The sequence below is a fragment of the Aulostomus chinensis genome, chromosome 22 (genome assembly GCF_037954235.1).
Source record: "Aulostomus chinensis isolate RoL2024-O1b breed Wild chromosome 22, RoL_Achi_v1.0, whole genome shotgun sequence".
In the NCBI taxonomy this organism is placed as follows: Eukaryota; Metazoa; Chordata; class Actinopteri; order Syngnathiformes; family Aulostomidae; genus Aulostomus; species Aulostomus chinensis.
The window spans coordinates 11,315,123-11,332,933 of NC_141341.1; the positions used below are offsets into that span (position 1 = coordinate 11,315,123).

The following is a 17,811-nucleotide window of genomic DNA, read 5'->3' on the forward strand; positions in this document are numbered from 1 at the left end:
AAAGGATAAAGGTGGTTCAAAGTCTTATAAATTTCCCAGTTTGGGGCCTGTAAAATCTATTTAAATGACAAGAACAAAATTAAAGCAAGAGTGGCTTGAGTGAATAGCAATTCTTATGCAGCATATAAATAAGCCCCTATACTGATAATAGGTGTGTGTTGGATACAACACAATTTCATCAACTGTGTCTTTTCCATCTCAGAAAATATGCTGTTGAGTTTACAACTACAGAGTTCTAGTTCCGCTGTCCCACAATATTTGCTGAATTGAAATGAATGCGTGTATGGAGACATTAACAAACATGGATAAGACGTGAGCTGGGGGGGGAATGCTTCTTAAAGCGACAGTAAGAAGGTGAGGAAGAAGTTCCAGCCTGCTGCAGTCATTAAGGTTAACACTGATGTACTGTAACCCTGTTTGCATCTTTATTTGCAGTGCCAGATACGTCAGACATAAATGTCAAGGCAGAGTTATGTACTGCGAAGCTGCCAGTATATCTGCAATAAACCAATTTACACGAGGGATCGCACACGACTGCTACATACGTGCTACCATTAAGCATCAACATGCTTGTCTGCAAAAGACCACAGGATATGTATATCAGTTATAACGTATGTTTCATTATTTACTGTTTTCTCATTTACAAGAGAGCAGCCGCAGGTATAAACTGAGGGACGCATTAAATCCTGGAGTAAGCCAGCAGTGGGGGAACACTAGATGTCCCTCATTAGCCGCAGCGGCAGCAGTAGCAGCAGCTGGCAGACTGCTGCTGCATCAGGGCCGGGCCATCCTGGGGTCAGTCTGGAGGATAATCAAAGGCTATAGAACTATATCAGGAATGTCCCTGAAGCACTGAGACTGGCAGGAGCAAAGGATCGCTCACCACTATCAGAGAAACATCACGGAGGACACGCAGATATAGACTCTGAGGAAGGGAGATGGAAAAATGCTGCCGGATGAATTAAACAGCGATGTGGGAGGAGGATGGAGAGAAGACATGTAAATAAACAGATAAATAAACAAGAGAGATGAGAGCAGCCAGGCCTTCACAGCTGGTGTGCAAAAAAAAAAGGTGGAGAAAAATGAATTATGTGGAATTGCAAAAAAAACAAAACAAAAAGAAAGACCCTTCAACAAACTAGTGCCGATGTGAACCTTCCTCCAGAGGAAAAGGGGGCCCCCCGTCTCTAATAACTCCCCGCTGTGAACAATGTGGAAGGATGACAAGCTCTGGACAAACTGCTCTCTAGTAGCACGCAACATGAAAGACATGAGAATGTTCACAGACAGGATACTCAGGAGAGCCTGAAGGAGAAAGGTTTGGAATCATGTCATCTTATTTTGCACATACAAGCGCATTCACAACTACAAGTTCACAACATTGATAGGTGACTATTATGAGCTATTTACACGCTCAGAAAAGGGCAAATTTATATTTCATCCCCCTGGAAACCCTCATCTCTAAAATATTTATTAAGCAATTAAATAGAGGTTAAAAAAAACCCTCTGATGCTTGAGGTTCTGTGGTGGTGTTGTGGATAAAAAGCAGACTTAACTGACTGTTAATTCTATTTAGAACCTAAAGCTTGAACCAGCACAGTTCTCAGCAATATTTTTGGGGACTACATAATCTCACCTGTACTCACCGGTATCAACCTACACGTCCGGACCGGCTCTGCTGCTCCTCAGCAGAGGCGTGCGCTGCTGCAGGGGTAGTCTTTATTGAGTGCAGGGCAAGGGGGGGGGGGTTTGTTCCCCATTGCACTTAGGGTGTTGGTTTTTGCACCTTGTGTGGTTTATGCACTTACTGTACAAAGATGTGGCGTAGATATGAAAATTGTTTGGTGGGTATATGGTTGATTGTAATGTATACTGTTGTATCTTAAGACAACCATTCTGGTTTTGGTGGTTCCCCTCAGTAGTGGTTTGCTCCAACTGAGCATATCTCAGAGTTGTATTTAAGCGAGCTTCATTTCAGCTCCCGGGCCAAGAGGGGAACTACTAGCCTGGTGTGAGGCTATGATTATGCCATGTTTGTCTGCAGGTCTTTGCATTTTTTTTTAAAATGGAAAATAAAAGTCTTTTTCTGGCACATGAAGCTATGCTGGCTCTTGTGTTCCAAACTCGTTGCCTGAATCTGGCTTGCCCTGATCCCCTATACTTGGGGAGGCTGCTCGGGTCCGTCACATCTACTAAAACTGAGCCACAGTATTATCATGGAGTAAATGATGACTTTATTTGACGTAAATACTTGTGCTTATCAATATATCTTCAAATATGCCAAACAGAGAGTTTGTTTTATTCTTGGATGTTTGGTTAGGCTTGAAGCTGGTGCTGGCTGCTCTCTGAGGCTAAAGAGACACTGGTGCTTTTTGCTAAGAATCGTCATCATGCTAATTGGTATGACAGTATTATCAATAGGTATAATGCTAATTATAATGTTGTTTCAGTCGGCTGCAGTGTTAGCCGCAGTGAGTTAATCAAAGTGAGTTAGCCACAGCGAGTTAGTCAAAGCAAGTTAGCCACAGAGAGTTAGTTGCATTAAGTAAACCAAAATCAAAGTGAGCTAGCTATTGCAAGTTTGTCAAAGCAAGTTAGTTGAAGCAAGTTAGCCACAGCTAGTTAGTCAAAGCAAGTAAGCCACAGAGAGTTAGCTGCAGTTAGCCAAAATCAAAGTCAGTTAGTCACACCAAGTAAACCGCAGCAAGTTAGCCACAGTGAGTTAGTCTAAGCCAGTTAACCAAATCTTTTAAACAAAGTTGTTTAGAAAGACAAAGTTAGCAGATGTGTTTTCTGACTAAAGGTAAAACATTGGCTGCATGGTAATTTCAACCTTGATCGGGGGTTGGGCTAAAAAAAAAAATTCCAGGCTATAATACAGCCATTTCATCCCGTGAAATAATTCTGCTGCGCAATGACACATTTAAACTACATATGATTATTTTCGGGATTTCACTGGTTGTGGCCCTTTCTGTTCCAAGTGGCTCATTCACAAGAGAATGCAAGAGCTGACACGGTGTCTTTATGGATATGATGAATAACGCATTAGAACAAATTCTCCTGGATTAGATTGTCTGGACCTTTCTACACACAGTACAGTTTTAGCCAGAGTATTAACAATCACTGAATCACGATAAAGTTTAGGTAAGTCGCCCCCAATTAGGTAATCACTGCTTATCTGAATGAGGTGCTAATTGCGCCCTCTATGATTGTGTCATGCAATTGTTTGCATCAACCAAATTGCAAGAATCTTTGCTTTCCGACCAGTTATTAAATGTGCATCTGTAAATTATGTACATCACATAGTGGGTACTTAATGTTCCAACAGCCCACAGACGTCGGTTTGTCAAGAGGTTAATCAACCAGGAATACCGCAGTAAAGTTTGAAGAATGTTTAAAGGTGTCAAAACTTGGACAGTGTCCAACCCAACCATCCTTGACTCATTGCCATGGCAGTGGAGGCTAAAAATGCTACAGTAACAGTTGTAAAATGTTAGGACAGCAGCCAAATAGATGTACCATTAAACCTCCAAAAATAGCAGAGACCCACCTTGATATACCACAACTTGCTGTCTGCTAGGACAGATAGCGTCCTCGCCGCTTATTCAGTTTCTGCTGGTTCCATTTGTGCGGTTCATTGTCAGTGTATATGATTTTGTTTCAAACCACGCTTTATGCTCTTCACAAAAGCTTTTTTTTCCCCTAGCAGAATCAATACAGCCTTGAATATGAGTCATCCAGGACACCGTCTGTCCTGTTTAATTGCTTTGATCATGACGCGACGCACGCTGACACATAACTCAGCGAGTATCTGAGCGCTGAGCTTTCCAACAACGTCTGAGATTTTACCACGAGCAAGCCATTACAACTTTTTTTTTTTCAAATTTTAAGTCTCCAAATTGGCATCAAGACAAGTACAGAATCACTTTTAATTACCGACAGTTCAATAAAAAAAGGGGGGGGGGAAAGAGAAAAATGCCGCAAGGGAAACAGATAGACTGACATTTTGGCAGGCAATCAAGCATAAAAAGACTAATGGTACCAATTACAACTGACATTGGGTGGGTTGATCAGTGTTTCTAATGCAAGGCTTGCTTTGATATTGTTTTGTTTTTTTCTTTTAACAAATTGTGCTTTAAAGCCAGTCACTGACATGTATGCTTTCCAAGAGACTGTGAAAGTAGAGGGCAGCATACAATCACATCTATTATGCCAGAGAGAGTTTTATTTTCAGAGTGCTGGGCAATTAACCCTTTCACTTCTAATTTGCCTGTATAGAAACAAGCCAAGGAGTCAAAGAATTTTTGCTTCGCTGCATTCGTACGCATCTTAAGCTGTACTTCCACTCCACCACATCTCAGAGGAAAATACCTTTGTACTTATCTGTCGGTTTCAGTCGTTACTGTATTAATTACTTTTTTTTTTTTTGCACAAAAATGTTTTATCTTTTAAAGAAAAAGCAATGGTTTGAATAAGTATAGCTGATATGATTAGCTAATTAATGCGTGAAATGACAGATAACAGGCAATTATTTTAATAATCCTTAAGAGCATGTACAGAATTTTCCTACAAACCAACTGTCAACAGGCCTTTTTCACGTGTCAGTGCGGCGCAATCACAGGTGTAATAACATTAATAATGGCTGGTTCCACTTACGTGGACCAGGGCCCTTATATTCTCACTGGCTGTCACACTTAAAAAAAAAAAAAAAAAAGGCCATAATTAATTTGATAAATGATTGATTTTTAAAATGGCAGCAGTGAAAAGGGTCTATCCACTAATGGAGGCAATAAAAAGATTAATTCATAGTGAAATGAATCTTTAGATGCATTTGGATGAAGAATAGTTCAGAGTGATCTCGACCCGCTACCGTTGTGAAATCTTGCTTTTATTTTAATGCATTATAAAAGTATATACTCTGCAGTGGGAATTATAACTTTTAGTCGGTTGATAATTTGCACACACTTCCTAGTAGCATTTAAAAAAAACAACAACTTTTGAGGTACTTTTACTTAAGTAAAGGATGAGTATGCTTTCTCCGCTGTTGGTTACGCCTCCCCTTGAACACGGTTCTGTAGCAACGTCTTCTCATGAAACTTTGGTCTTGGGGAAAAGTTCAGCACCAGTTCCATGCACAATTGAGTGATCAACGCATGTAATTCCCGTCGGAAAAGGAACGAGTTTCACCCGTACTGTTGTTGGGTTTAGGCACAAAAATTGGCTACTGATCAATGAAACATCTGAAAATAGCCAGATGGCTTTTGTTCAAGAAAGCCCAGTTTTGTCATTAGAAATCAGCGGCAAATGTCCTGACGTCGCGCTAGGGGTCACACATATCTAGCTTATATACAAATTACATAATATTACTTCTCATAGTGCTAAGAGTGAACGAGAACAGCCTATACCGACGAATCATTTGACATCAGGGTACAGTGGCATAGACTTCTTTAGAGATGCTCCGCACTGCTTTAATGGTAATAAGTTTCAACCCAAAGTCATTAAGAGCCCCTCATCAATCATGTCTGCCCTCAAAGAGAGAGAGATGTTACAATAATAATGGATGATCAGGTGTGCTGCTGTGCTGTTGCTAAGTACGCTGCCATAAATCCTCCAACACAAACCATGATCCCTGACTGGTGTAATATACATCATTTCCTTTTATGTACCTACCCGATGCACAACATTTCCCTCAAAATGTCCTTGGCGTCCCTTCTCTTTTCACTCCGCACCATGCGCACGCTCCTCGTGCTCGTCTTTATGCATCTATGGAACTGTGCATTCTAAAGGGAGTCGTGAGTAAGTACTTCTTTTTATGCCAGTCACCCTTTCTCCAGGTTTAAGCAGGTCATCTGCTTGAGGCACACACAGACGGACAGACAGCAACGGATTTCAACTTCGCTAATAGTTGGGACGATTGATGGGTGAAATTACACTCCGTGCTTAAGAGTTGGAGACATTAAAAGGTTTCCACACAATTGTCAGCTCCCATCATTTCAAACGTATTAAAGCAAGTGGTCCTCTTGCTCTACATGTGGTCTCAAATGTTTTCATTAATTAATACCCAGGATCCACTCTAATAAATTAAGCATTTTTGTTCTCTCCTATAGAGACTACAGTACATGCATTTTGAAATGTTGAAAGAAGAGCAACACTAATACAAATTAGACAGACAGTCAAAGCGCAGTTACGAGATTCCCAGCCCCAAAAACTTCATCTAAGTAAACACAAAAGCATACATTTTGACCAGTGGAAGGAAAAAGGTGCCCAACATGTTTATTTCTAGTTAAAGTTTAAGAGAATCGTCCCTTACTTTCAGTTCATTTCCTCCGATGTTGCATGCGTCACTCCTCCCATCTAAGAACAGACGTCACAGATCATTCCAGTAAAAAAGAAAACCTTTTCAGTGAAGCATCACTCGGTACAGTGTACCAACAAAAGCATTTTAATCCTGCCTGCTAATAACTTCCAAAATCATTTAGCAGGATAATTCCTTTGATGCTAAGCTAACACTAAGCTAACAAGCCAAGTATATTTATTGATAACCTACAGTTTTAGGGTGCATTCACACTTGGCCAGGCTGTCTGGAAATGTTCTGAAGCACAGCTGTCCCTCCTACTCACCCCCTCGCTGGCCTGTTGAGGTTTGCTTTGAGATGGGACTGATCATCCAGTGTGACACCCCCCCCCCCCAAAAAAAAAGACGACACATCTCCCATATTTAGAAGGAAACATCTGTTTACCAAAATTGTCTCTTTACAAAGTTATGACAGAGGCGAAGCACTACACTGCCTCCTGTTGGCTGATACTGGGAACACTGGGAGACGAACTGTAGTGCCTAGCGCCAGTGATTGACTCCTGTGCTCATTTTTTTGTGTATTCATCGTAAAAGTGCATTCCACGTAGTCGTCTGGATTGATTGGCTGATACAGATCATTTCTGTGAGCTGCTTCTGTTTGACTACAACTGTAGTTGCACTGTGATGAAATAATCTCAGTACCTTTAGAAACATATTAACAAGTTATATCAAATCAACTGTAAATGTTGACTCTTTTACTGGGGATCTATTGTGTGAAGGTAATAAACTGATCCTACTCACTGATTAAAGTGGTAAATTAAGTTGTAATTCGATTTCGAAACAGCTCAACTTTTTGCATTTACGGCACTCTTATTCCGGATCCATTAAATATGGCACCACACCACGAATACACCGTGGTCTCTGCACTGATGCGGCATTATATAAGCAACTTACCACCCCACTACCTCAAAATTGCATTGCTGTTGCCCTGACAACAGAGTGCAAGCAGGAAAACTTTTCGGTTGCCATTTTCTGTTCTCTATTACTGAGCTATTGCTCAGGCTTGTTTATGGGGTAATGGCTAGTCTCGGAGTACACTAAGTGTCCTATGGCTATTGATCCAGCTTTGTAAAGATCATGAGCAAATGCCGGGAAGTGCCGTGTGCTCAGGAGTCTGTTCTGTCCTGGCCGTCTGGGCTCCTGGATGTCCGGTGGTGGTCAGAGAGGCTGGAAACAACATCAGACTAAGTGGAACCAGCCAAGCAACTGATAGAATGACTTCTTAATGGCTTCTTATTTCACTGTAAACTAATGAATGTGGCTCCTCACCATGAAACCTAACCCACTGCCGCATAGCAGCACAAAGTATTGAGCGTTTGGTTTTCAACCACCAGAAGGGTCATTTTTGTTCCATGTAGTTCAGCTTGTGATTTCACGCTAACACACCACTTACGGAGTTCAGTTCTAAAAAATGCATGAGCTGCATTAAGTCTGCATGAGTGACGGCATCCAGACCCTGGTGAGACTTGGCCTTTGTGGTGCGAGATCACATCTATACAAACAGCATAGTTACAGCTAAGCAGTCACATGACAGGATACGCACTCCTGCTTCAACCCCCAATGGACATCTGGCTGCCAAGGTCTCTCTGTAGACTCTGGCTAAAGAGTAGAGTATTCCATCTGATGTCAGTGGACCTGTCAAAATAATATGATTCCCTTTGCACAGGGTCAGGGGTCAAAACATCGAGTACACGCACGCACGCACGCACACACACACGCTCACACACACACACACACACACACACAGTACCAGCGCTAAGCCTTGGGCTGCTCCACCTGTGCAACTCTTCCTCCTTCTGCTTTCTGGTTATCTTTCTTGATCATCTGTCTTTTCCAAGTTTGCTCACGTTGTTTGAATTCTAGCGTTGCCCTCTTTCTTCCTCTTTCTGCCTTTCTTCGTTCTTCAGCTTCATTAAGAGATATGCACATACTGTTCATATTCTTCTGTCCTTGAGCGCTACTGTAAAGCACTGGAAGTAAGAACAGGTTTGTGTGCATCCCTTCCTTCTCCCTGGGTAAAATTTGATTAAATGTGCTTTGTCTAACCTTGACATTGCTCAACTCCTGTCTCAGCTCCTTATTTATTTATTTTTTTTCCATGAGCAGAAAAAAGAAAATGGCCGACTGTCTACCGTGCAGCATTTTCAGAGTATAATTGGAGGCCCTGAGTGGGAAAAGCAAGAATAGCTTTCGTATATGTCAAGGAGAAAGTTAGCTTAGGGTAATAAGTATTTTCTTCATTGTATTTATCTATTTATTTAATATTCTGAAACAGCCATCCCTTCTTTTCCCCTCCCTTCTCACCAATATTTTTGTAAACAGATCCAGTAAATGCCATCGTAGTTACGGGGTCAGGGTTATCAAGGCCAATGTCAATTCATACCTCAATGAAAGGAGCCTTTACTCTCACAACAGGGGAAGCAATTACTCTGTATTTCATAACCATCTGAGGTGTGTTGCTGTTTTGTGTGCATGTCTGTAGCTTTGAGGCCTTTAGATAGCAGCGATGGCGCCGGCGGTAACGAGCAAGGTTATGGCGCGCTGTGTCGTCTGAGCAGGGAAGCCATTTGCCCTTGTGACACTTCCTTTGTAAGTATGAACCCACATTAGTTCCTAATGCGGAGTGTCACCCCAAGGCATCTGCATATTCAGAGAAAATATGAGATGTGATATAACCTTATACATCTATATGGGATAAAGATTAAAAAAAATACTCTGCACACTGAGACAAATGTATTCACTTTCACATCTTTCAGGCACTGAGCCATAGATGGAGTCTCTGAGGGAGGAATCTTACTGACAGGAAATTATGAAAAAGAATTAATTTGACCTTCCCTTGCAGCAGGAAGAGAAATAAAGAGAGAGGAGATAGTGTGGATGAAGTCAAGAGGGGTTTTAAGAAGGGAAGGGCTTCCATAGAGGGCAGGATCCTGAAGAGAAAACCAGCTAATGAGAGCACTCAGCTCCTCACACACCGGAGCAAGACATCTGATTCACTGAAAAGCCCAAAGGAAGGACAAAAGTCACCCTGAGCTCCTCCAGTCAGAGTGAACATTTGCAATAAAGACTCATTCGAGGCCACTGACACAAATTTTTGGCTAGTTTGCCCTCAGTAAAGATCCCTTGTACATTCTGACCGCCTGTTCAGAAGTGGCTGAATACTAACTTTTTTTTTTTTGCTTCTGAGATGGTGGGCGTCTCGGAAAAATGCCAGTATGGATCATTATTGCGTTACTTGAGTCTATCCAGTATAAAAATGTGGAAAAGCTAACCAATGATGGCTCTTCTACATCATTTCAGTGTCCATGTCTGTCCTGAGTCACTCATCAGTTTCTGACTCTCAGAAAGTACGAAAGCAATACCCCCCCCCCCCCCCACTACTGTGTCTCTGTTCTACACAATGTCCTTTGATAACTCATATCATTTCACCTCTATTCACTGAGGCTCCCCTTGAAACCGTCTGGAGCCCCCCTGGGGAGGCTTGAGCAATCGTGGATCTAACCAGATACAATGTGGATTATGAGGGTTTTGACTGTGAAAGGCACATAGGATCCACTACATTGTATAAAATATTATAGGTGCAAATCCAACAAGTCCTCAAAATTAAACAACACACTGCCGAATTAAACGAACAGGTCTAGACCCTTCGCAAGGCCCGAAAATTGTTGTCAGCATGATGACATCATTTGTGTGAGCCGTCCAAAAAACAACTGAAAATCATTATTTAAGAATTAAAGGTTATGACACAATGCTTTGTTTGCAAACTAAATGCACAGAAAAGCATTTAGTTTGGCAGAGAGTGTGGCTTGGAACAGAATCACTATTCTCATGAATGTTAGGGGCTCTTTGTCATCCTGGTTGAAAAAGGGGAAACAGCCCGTTGTCTTCTCTGTTTTATAGAACCCCCCCCCCCCCCAACTCCTCCTTAACTGCTGCTCTTGATTTCCTCCTCTGCTAAAGTCATAAATACGGGCAGGTTTTTTATGAATTATACTTACATGTTTGGGGGGAACTTTTGGAAAACCCTCCTTTTGTATTCTGAGGCCATTTGCAATATACAGGATATAGGAACAAGCTCTCTGGCGTCAAACCTGAAGCTCATACATATATAGCTCTCCAGCTGGCTATAGTTCTGGGTCCAGACTGGACAACTGATCGTGTATTTAATGCACAAAGTTTTCCTGTGTGATAAGTGAAACCGATGCAGAGTTGCTTTAAACCTGCTTTCTCTCAAACAGCCAGGAGGGGGAAGCTTCAGTTGCAAAAAGAAGTACGCAATTTTAAAGGAAATATGAGAAAATATCTCTACTTTTTCATGATTTAAAGCTTCAGCGAAGATTTTCTGAATGAGATCCAAGCTCTTGTTTGGTGATTTTATTAAAAATGGGGTCGCTTTAAGAGTAAATTAGGTTGATAAGGGAGGTTATGCTTCAGGACATGGCTGCCTTGTCATTGGCACGTTCCACGCTCCAGTTTTAATGCAAACCTGAAAAAGGCTCACGACACATTGTCAGCAGTCCATAGATAACATTTAAATGTACCATAACTGATATTATCATCCGCACAACGAACAAACTGTCACTGTTACAACTAAACTGATAGGATACCAACAAATATGACACTTGATTAACGTCTGACTTTGTGCTCCATTTTGGTCTCCACCGTTTCTGGAGGGAAACATTTTTAGCTAGTAGCTAAGCTCACACTGAATGCTAATGACTTCAGGATATGCTGGGCTGGTAGTGAACTAAAACAAAAACAACAAACTTAAAGATACAACCAAGACAAAAAAAAACAAAACATGATATTAGATTAATCTCCGCAAGCAACACCTTCCTATTAAAAGGCTGCCATGATTAAAACAGATGCAGATACAAAGTCGAAGTGTTGTTGGATAACTGCAGTACAAGTGTGAAGTTTTCAACCATTTTGATTTTTTATATTAAAATCTCAAACATTTGTATTCAGTGAGGCTAAATGAGGTAAAATAGGTTGAATTAATCTCTGTGTGAACTCAAACAGAAGCTGCATTTGTATCAGATGAATACAGGTTCTCTAGAACTGTGATTCATGCAAAGCTTCTCAAGTAGAGTTATAGAACTGGAGAGGGACACCAAAGATATTCTCTGAATGGACTCTGAGGTAAAGAAACTAAAAAAAAAGAGAGAAAAAAACAGCTATCTTTTGTGAGAAGATATTTAAACTAATTCGCTTGTAGTCAAGGCGTCAACGTTTGTTCTCTCCTCAAGCCTGTTTGCATTCAATATTAGATTTGGCTGCTTTTTTTTTTTTTTTTTTTATTTCACAGTCATTTAGACCGCAAAATGAAGTGTTAATTTACTAGCTGGGAAAGTGTGTGAGCCACCAGTGAGTAACTCTGAAAGCTCGGTAAAGTTTCTTCTCTTCTCTCGGCAAATGTTCTACGTGGAAATCTCATGGCATGAAGACAGAGGAGGACTGTTGAGCGAAGATCTCTGACTGGAGAGATACTCTTGATGAAACCACGAAGGTGCCTGGAGCAACAGAACCGAGGTCATTTAAAGAACAACAGGACCGTTTCCTTCTTTTACTGCCCCAGAGCACAGCTCTCTTTAAACCCTGCCGGTAAACTTTCCACACTGGGACCAGAAATTTAAACTGTTGTCTGAGGAAGGTTTTTTGTTTTTGTTTTTTTAAATTCATGTACCTTAACCCGTTCGTGTCCGAAAACTATGGCTATGTTAAGGAAAGTTGTCTTAAAGGTTGTTTTTTTTTTTTAATTAGCATGAACATCGCTACGACTGTAGCGAGTGAGATACAGATCTGTTTCAGCTTTAAAGTGATTCGGTCGTGGTTTATAGCCATGATGAAAGTGAGACAATGGCGGCGTCCGAGGAAGTTTGTGTAGATGCTAATTTGGCATCAGACCCGGAGAGAACAACAGTTGGATGCAGCGAGTCAAGGGGACTACTTTTGTTTTCCTAAAAAGGGTCACAAATAAGCACCAAAAAAAATAAATAAAAGAGCGAGAGAGAGAGATTTGTCTTCTGTTTGAGAAAAACATACAGGAGGGCCTCCCTATCTATACATTCTATATAAATGAATTCAATTTGAAAGAAGGGGCTCGTACTTGAGAACAAGGGGGACGATCCGTTCTTTAGTAGTTTTGAAAGGTTTCAGTGCATTTAGTGTTTGTTTGCTTTGATTATGAAAAAACAAAAAGAAGAATGTGCTTTCCCTGAACAATTTAGGGATTTTTACATTTTCTCATCATAATATTCTTTCAATACCAAACACCTACAAAAAAAAGAGTGCATGATATCAGACGAAATGCATGTCATTAAACAGTAAAGCATCTCTGTCTAATTTCTTTCAAAGTTATCCTCGTCTTCTCTCTCTCTAAACGAGAGTCTGTTCCAGCAAATGAAGCACAAACAGCAAGCCTGTGTCTACATTCACAGATTAGCACGATGTACTCAGAAAACCACTTTCATAGAGCTCCGTCAGCTGTGTAATTCAAGTTTCTTTAAGAGTGATGATTTCACAATCCAGTAATAGCATACACTATTTATTGGCATAGCCCTGTTATTGAAGACTCTGAAACGGTTATAGGCATGAAATTGAATATGGAGAAAGAAAGGAGGGAGAAAAAAAAAAAGAGTAAAATTGGATTTTTTTTTTTTTTTTTTTTTTTTTAGAAGAGAGGAATGCAATGCAGTGGTTTAACAGCATCCAAATCTTTGTTTTCGAGTTAATTCAGAAAGTTCCCACTCTGGCTTTTGCGCACAAGCATTTGAATATTTAAATGTCATTATCTAGAAAACAAGCTAATCAATTAGAACCATCTCAATTCCCCTTTCTTGCTCTCTTAAAGCTTTTAAGAGGCATAAATGGGAATCATAACTCACTTCAACCCGGACATAAGATTTATTTTAGTCGTACACTTGTGTTTTTCAGTGAATGCAGATATTAAGGTTAAATATATCCACAATCCACTCTAGTAGGTGCACCCGTCCAACCGCTCACTGAGGCAATTATCAAATTGGCCAATCACACGGCCGCAACTCAATGCATGTAGGCATAAGGTCATGGTCTAGACCATTTGTCGGACCAGTCCACTGGGATTTTCACACACAGCCGTCTCTGGGGTTTACTGAGGATGATCCCAGAGAGAGAATCATCCTGCGAGAGGCCGTTCTCTGTCTGATGGAAATGCAACAGTAACTTAAAGAACCACTTGTTACCACTGAACTATGCAGGGCAGGATCTGTGAGGATCCCACTGGGTGACTCTCCTGTCAGGGGAGAACAATTAGCACAAGCTGATCAGAACTGGACCATAAAGATTGGGAAAATGTTGACTGGTCCGATGAGTCTCGATTTCTGCTGCGATATCCGTGTGGTACGGTCCGAAATTGATCTCAACATGACAGCGTGGATCCATTCTGCAGAGTACCGATGGTTTAGCCTGCTGCTGCTGCTGCTGCTGGTGCTTTCTGCCAAGGGAGCCTGCTTTAAAGGCTCAAGTCTCCCCAAGTATTGTTGTGGACCACGTCCATCCCTGAAGGGCCACCATCTTCTGACGGCTACTCCCAGCAGGATAACGCGCCGCGTCACATCCCTTGAACCTCACAATGGGGTCACTGGACTCAAATGACCACTACATACACCAGATCTGAAGTCACCAGAGCACCTTTGGGACGCGATGGGATGGGAGATTCCCATCATGGATGTGCAGCAGCTGTGTGACGCTATCATATCATACAGAGCAAAATCCCCCAGGAACATTCCAGCAGCCTGTTGAATCTAAGCCACAAAGAATTGAGCCAACTATGCGAAAGGGGGGTCAAAGTGTACAAACTAAACCTGTACAGCATGTAGGTACCATCCTAAGACTCGCCTGTATCTGTGTTCTTTCTGATCTTTCGCTGGATCCTCTCTTTTCATGCCGCTGCTGGTTTTTGACACCTGTTTATAAAAGGTTTTTTATCTTTCGGATGATTTTATATTTTCGGTTTCATTTCCTGCCTTCTGAAGCCAATAGCAAAGACAGCTTCACCTCGCACAGACACATTGACATCATTGCTAATAACTGCCAAATAAAAGCTTTTGTCTTGCAAGGCTTAGAAAGAGTTCATATATGTTTTTTGTTTGTTTGTTTTTTTTGCAGGTGAAATGACAGAACTTCACCATTTTAACCTCACCCGGGTACGCTCCCTCCTCGGTGAGATGAAGAAATGTGATTTAGGTGCGAGTCCCATTTTATGCTTGGAAATGAAGCAGAATTCTCGGGCTGGTATAGCTTCGTGTTTATAGAGAAATTGAAGGGTGGAGGATGGAAAGATTTCACCACGCAGGAGAACAAATTCATATTTAGTTCGGTTTTTCATTTCATGCCATTTCATTAGGAGGTTTCATCTGACAGCACTGATTTTTTTTTTTTTTTATCTATGTGAACTCGGCAATCAATAATTATCTGTCTTGGGTTTGTGTCTGTAGATAAAATATGAATAGAGAGTGTAAGTCACATGTATTCCTCAAGGTAATTTAAAGCAACTTTCCATTGATTTTCATTAGATTAGTACTTCTCAAACATTTCTTAACATCACCGCTCCCCCGTTCCCCCAGAAACCAATTACTATTAGTTGAAGTTTGAGTCAAATGCTATTTTCTCTATCTATCAACGGGCAACTACCAAGCCCAATTTGTTTTGTATGTGTGTGTGGTTTTTTTTTAAAAGCAAATCTTGGTGAGGGGACGTCGCACAGATCAAGGAAGAGCATGTGAGTAAGTTAAAAGTAGGTCTGTTTTTGCGTAACAAACTTTTTTTTCCCCTTTTACACAGAACTTGATGTGGGTTTGTGTGAGGTTTTCCCCTCTGGGCCATGGGGTTCAACCCTGCGACGCCTTCATGGACCTCTGGGAGCAGCACCTCGCTTTTTGGGGTTACGGCCATCATCGTTCAACACCCTGTGCTGATTTCCTCCACCCCTCCATCCACTCCGGCTTAGTCTGTCTCAGTCTGCTGTAAGCAATAAGTGATGAGGCTCCACTCTCTGCCGTCTCCATAGCAAAGACACAGAGAGGGGAAATCTAATTATTTCCCTCCCATGGCCTAGCAAGCCTTAAAGGTTAATCACTGTCCGTCTAGCCAATTCTGTCTGGGTACACTGCAGTAATTACAACACCTCACTTGCTCTTTTTCCCTATTGTGTACTTCACTCCTGCTGTCTTCTGCAACCTCTCTCTTTATAGATAATAGATGTCTCTCTTTCTCTCATCTTTGTCTTGTCATATAGACGTTGAACTTCCGTCTCTCTCCACGCTGTTTTTTTTCTTTAACACTTAGACTTTCTGCATTTAAAAGACGGCCTTTAGCAATAGAGGGGGTCCACATTTTAGACACTTGACTGCTTTGCAAAATTCACGCTTGCAACACTGAATAGACAGCAATTCAAAAAAACAAAGAAGAAGCAGCAGTTATTCAGTAAAATAGTATAATCAAAACATAGTATTACACATAAATACACAGCTGATTTGTGTTTGGTAGAAGTCTCTGTTTGTTTTCCCGTGCTGATGCTCACAAATAATGATTTGTTTTGACTTGCAACCTGCGATGGGTTTGAGCATCAGTAGCAAAACAGTTAGGCGACGTCAAAAGTCGTCGGACAGAGGTCGCTCCCGAGTTTGGGGCGAGATTGGCACCAACTCTGATTCATGGCTGCTGTTTGGTGGTGTGAGTGTCTCTGACCAGAGGTCTCTTTAGATGCGCGCGCTTGTCTTCTCACAAAAGTTTCGGGGTGTTTGCTCTGTTGAGCAGGCAGGAAGACGCTCTCCGCTGCTGCGGCGTGCAGAGAAGGAGGAGTGAGTTCGTCTGATGACATATGTCAGATCCCATTGTGAACAAAGTGTTTCTGCATCCTACAACCAACATCCAGGTCTTGATCTTCCCGGGGGATTGTGGGAAATTGAGTTGGACATGTGGTCGGGCCTTGAGGCAAAACATCACCAGAGCAAAGAAATGTTGTAGTTTTAATTAAATACTAAATATTCAGTTGCTTTTCTATGCTTTTTTTTTTTAAGAGTCTTTGAATTACGACAGACAAAAACACTTGACAGTGAGGTTTTGGTGTGAAATGTGCATCTTAAAAAACTTAAGGTTTTAAAAAAGTAGCTCAGGGCAGCAGTTTGGACGGTTAATGGTTTGAAATGGTGGATGGTTTTAACTGTTCAGCTGTTTTTGAAACTTAGCCACGACTTGGATCCCTGTGTTTATTTCAGTATTGACTGTATATATAGATACATCCTGCCTCTAATACCCTCTCAGACAGTAGAGGAAGGAGGCTTTCCTTTTCTCACCTCCTCTCTTTCTCACACTTCTCTCAGTTCTTTTTTTCCTCTGTGTCCTCGCTGTCTCCTCTCTCATCCCACCTTCTTGTCACTTAATATCATTCCGCTCCCCACTCTTCTCACCATTCCTTCTCTCTGTCCCCCTTTCTTTGTCCTCATCATCACTCCTCGCAAACCTTCTCATTTCCTTTCTCTCTAGTTCGGCCTCCAACTGGCTCCAGCTGTATTTCTCTGCGGCGGCAGCTCGAGGAGCTGTGCCCTGGGTCTTGAAGTACCCCAATTATCCTTCCATTTTCTCACTCCTTGCTAAAACCATTGTGGCAGCTTTGGAGAATTAAGGTACTTGTTTTCTCACTTTTACACTATTTCATCGTTCCAACACACACACACACACACACACACACACACACACACACACACACACATTACATTTAGCTATTAAATATTTAAAATGCAGGGAAAAAAGTTTCAATATGAATTAAAAATATTTTCTTCTAATTCATTAAGTCCTCTTTTTCTTTTAAGTTTACGTGAAAAAATGTTGATTCGTCAAGATTTGTTTTTTATTTTCTCCTCCAAATTTTTTTCTCTCTCATTGATATCATTTAACTATCAGATTTGTTATCTTTATCCCCTCCACTCGTCCTGGCTGGCTGCATTCTGAAAAGGCCAGTGGCCTGTCGCTGCTGCGGCTGGTGGGCTGACATTTCCTGTATCATCAATACAGAGGAGAGGAGAGGAGAGGAGAGGAGAGGACAGGAGAGGAGAGGACAGGAGAGGACAGGAGAGCTAAACTCTCTCCCTTGCACTCTCTTTACTGTTCTATTTTTTTAGACTAGGGGACTAAAGCACCAGCAAGGGATAGAAGCTTCTTTATTACACTCCAAATGTTTTCCAAGAATATCGCTGAGTGACAGAGATCCCTAGAATTTGTTTCTCAGGCCCTGCGGCAAAAGCCCTGTTTTCAAGTCTGTGGGTAGACGAGAGCTGATGGAGGCAGTGGTGAAGTGTGGTGCTGTTGGTAGTGGTAATGGAGGACGGCATCAGCTGGAATTGCTGAGGGAGAGACATGGGGAGCTGAGAATCACAGGGTGAGAAGGAAGAAGCGGAGGAGAGGATGGAAAAACAG

General features: G+C 41.5%; 1 protein-coding gene across 4 annotated transcripts in view; it reads right to left on the reverse strand.

Moving 5' to 3' along the window:
* Positions 1–17,811, reverse strand: part of samd12 (sterile alpha motif domain containing 12) — a 95,667-nt gene that overhangs the window by 42,636 nt on the left and 35,220 nt on the right. The window contains exon 5 of one of the 4 annotated variants that reach the window (XM_086192734.1): positions 16,521–17,759. The exons of the other annotated variants lie outside the window; for them this stretch is intronic. Within the exon in view, the coding sequence (XP_086048860.1) occupies positions 17,647–17,759 (113 nt within the window). The 3' untranslated portion in view covers positions 16,521–17,646. Of the gene's footprint in view, positions 1–16,520; positions 17,760–17,811 lie in introns of those variants that run through there. 4 annotated transcript variants of the gene reach the window in all.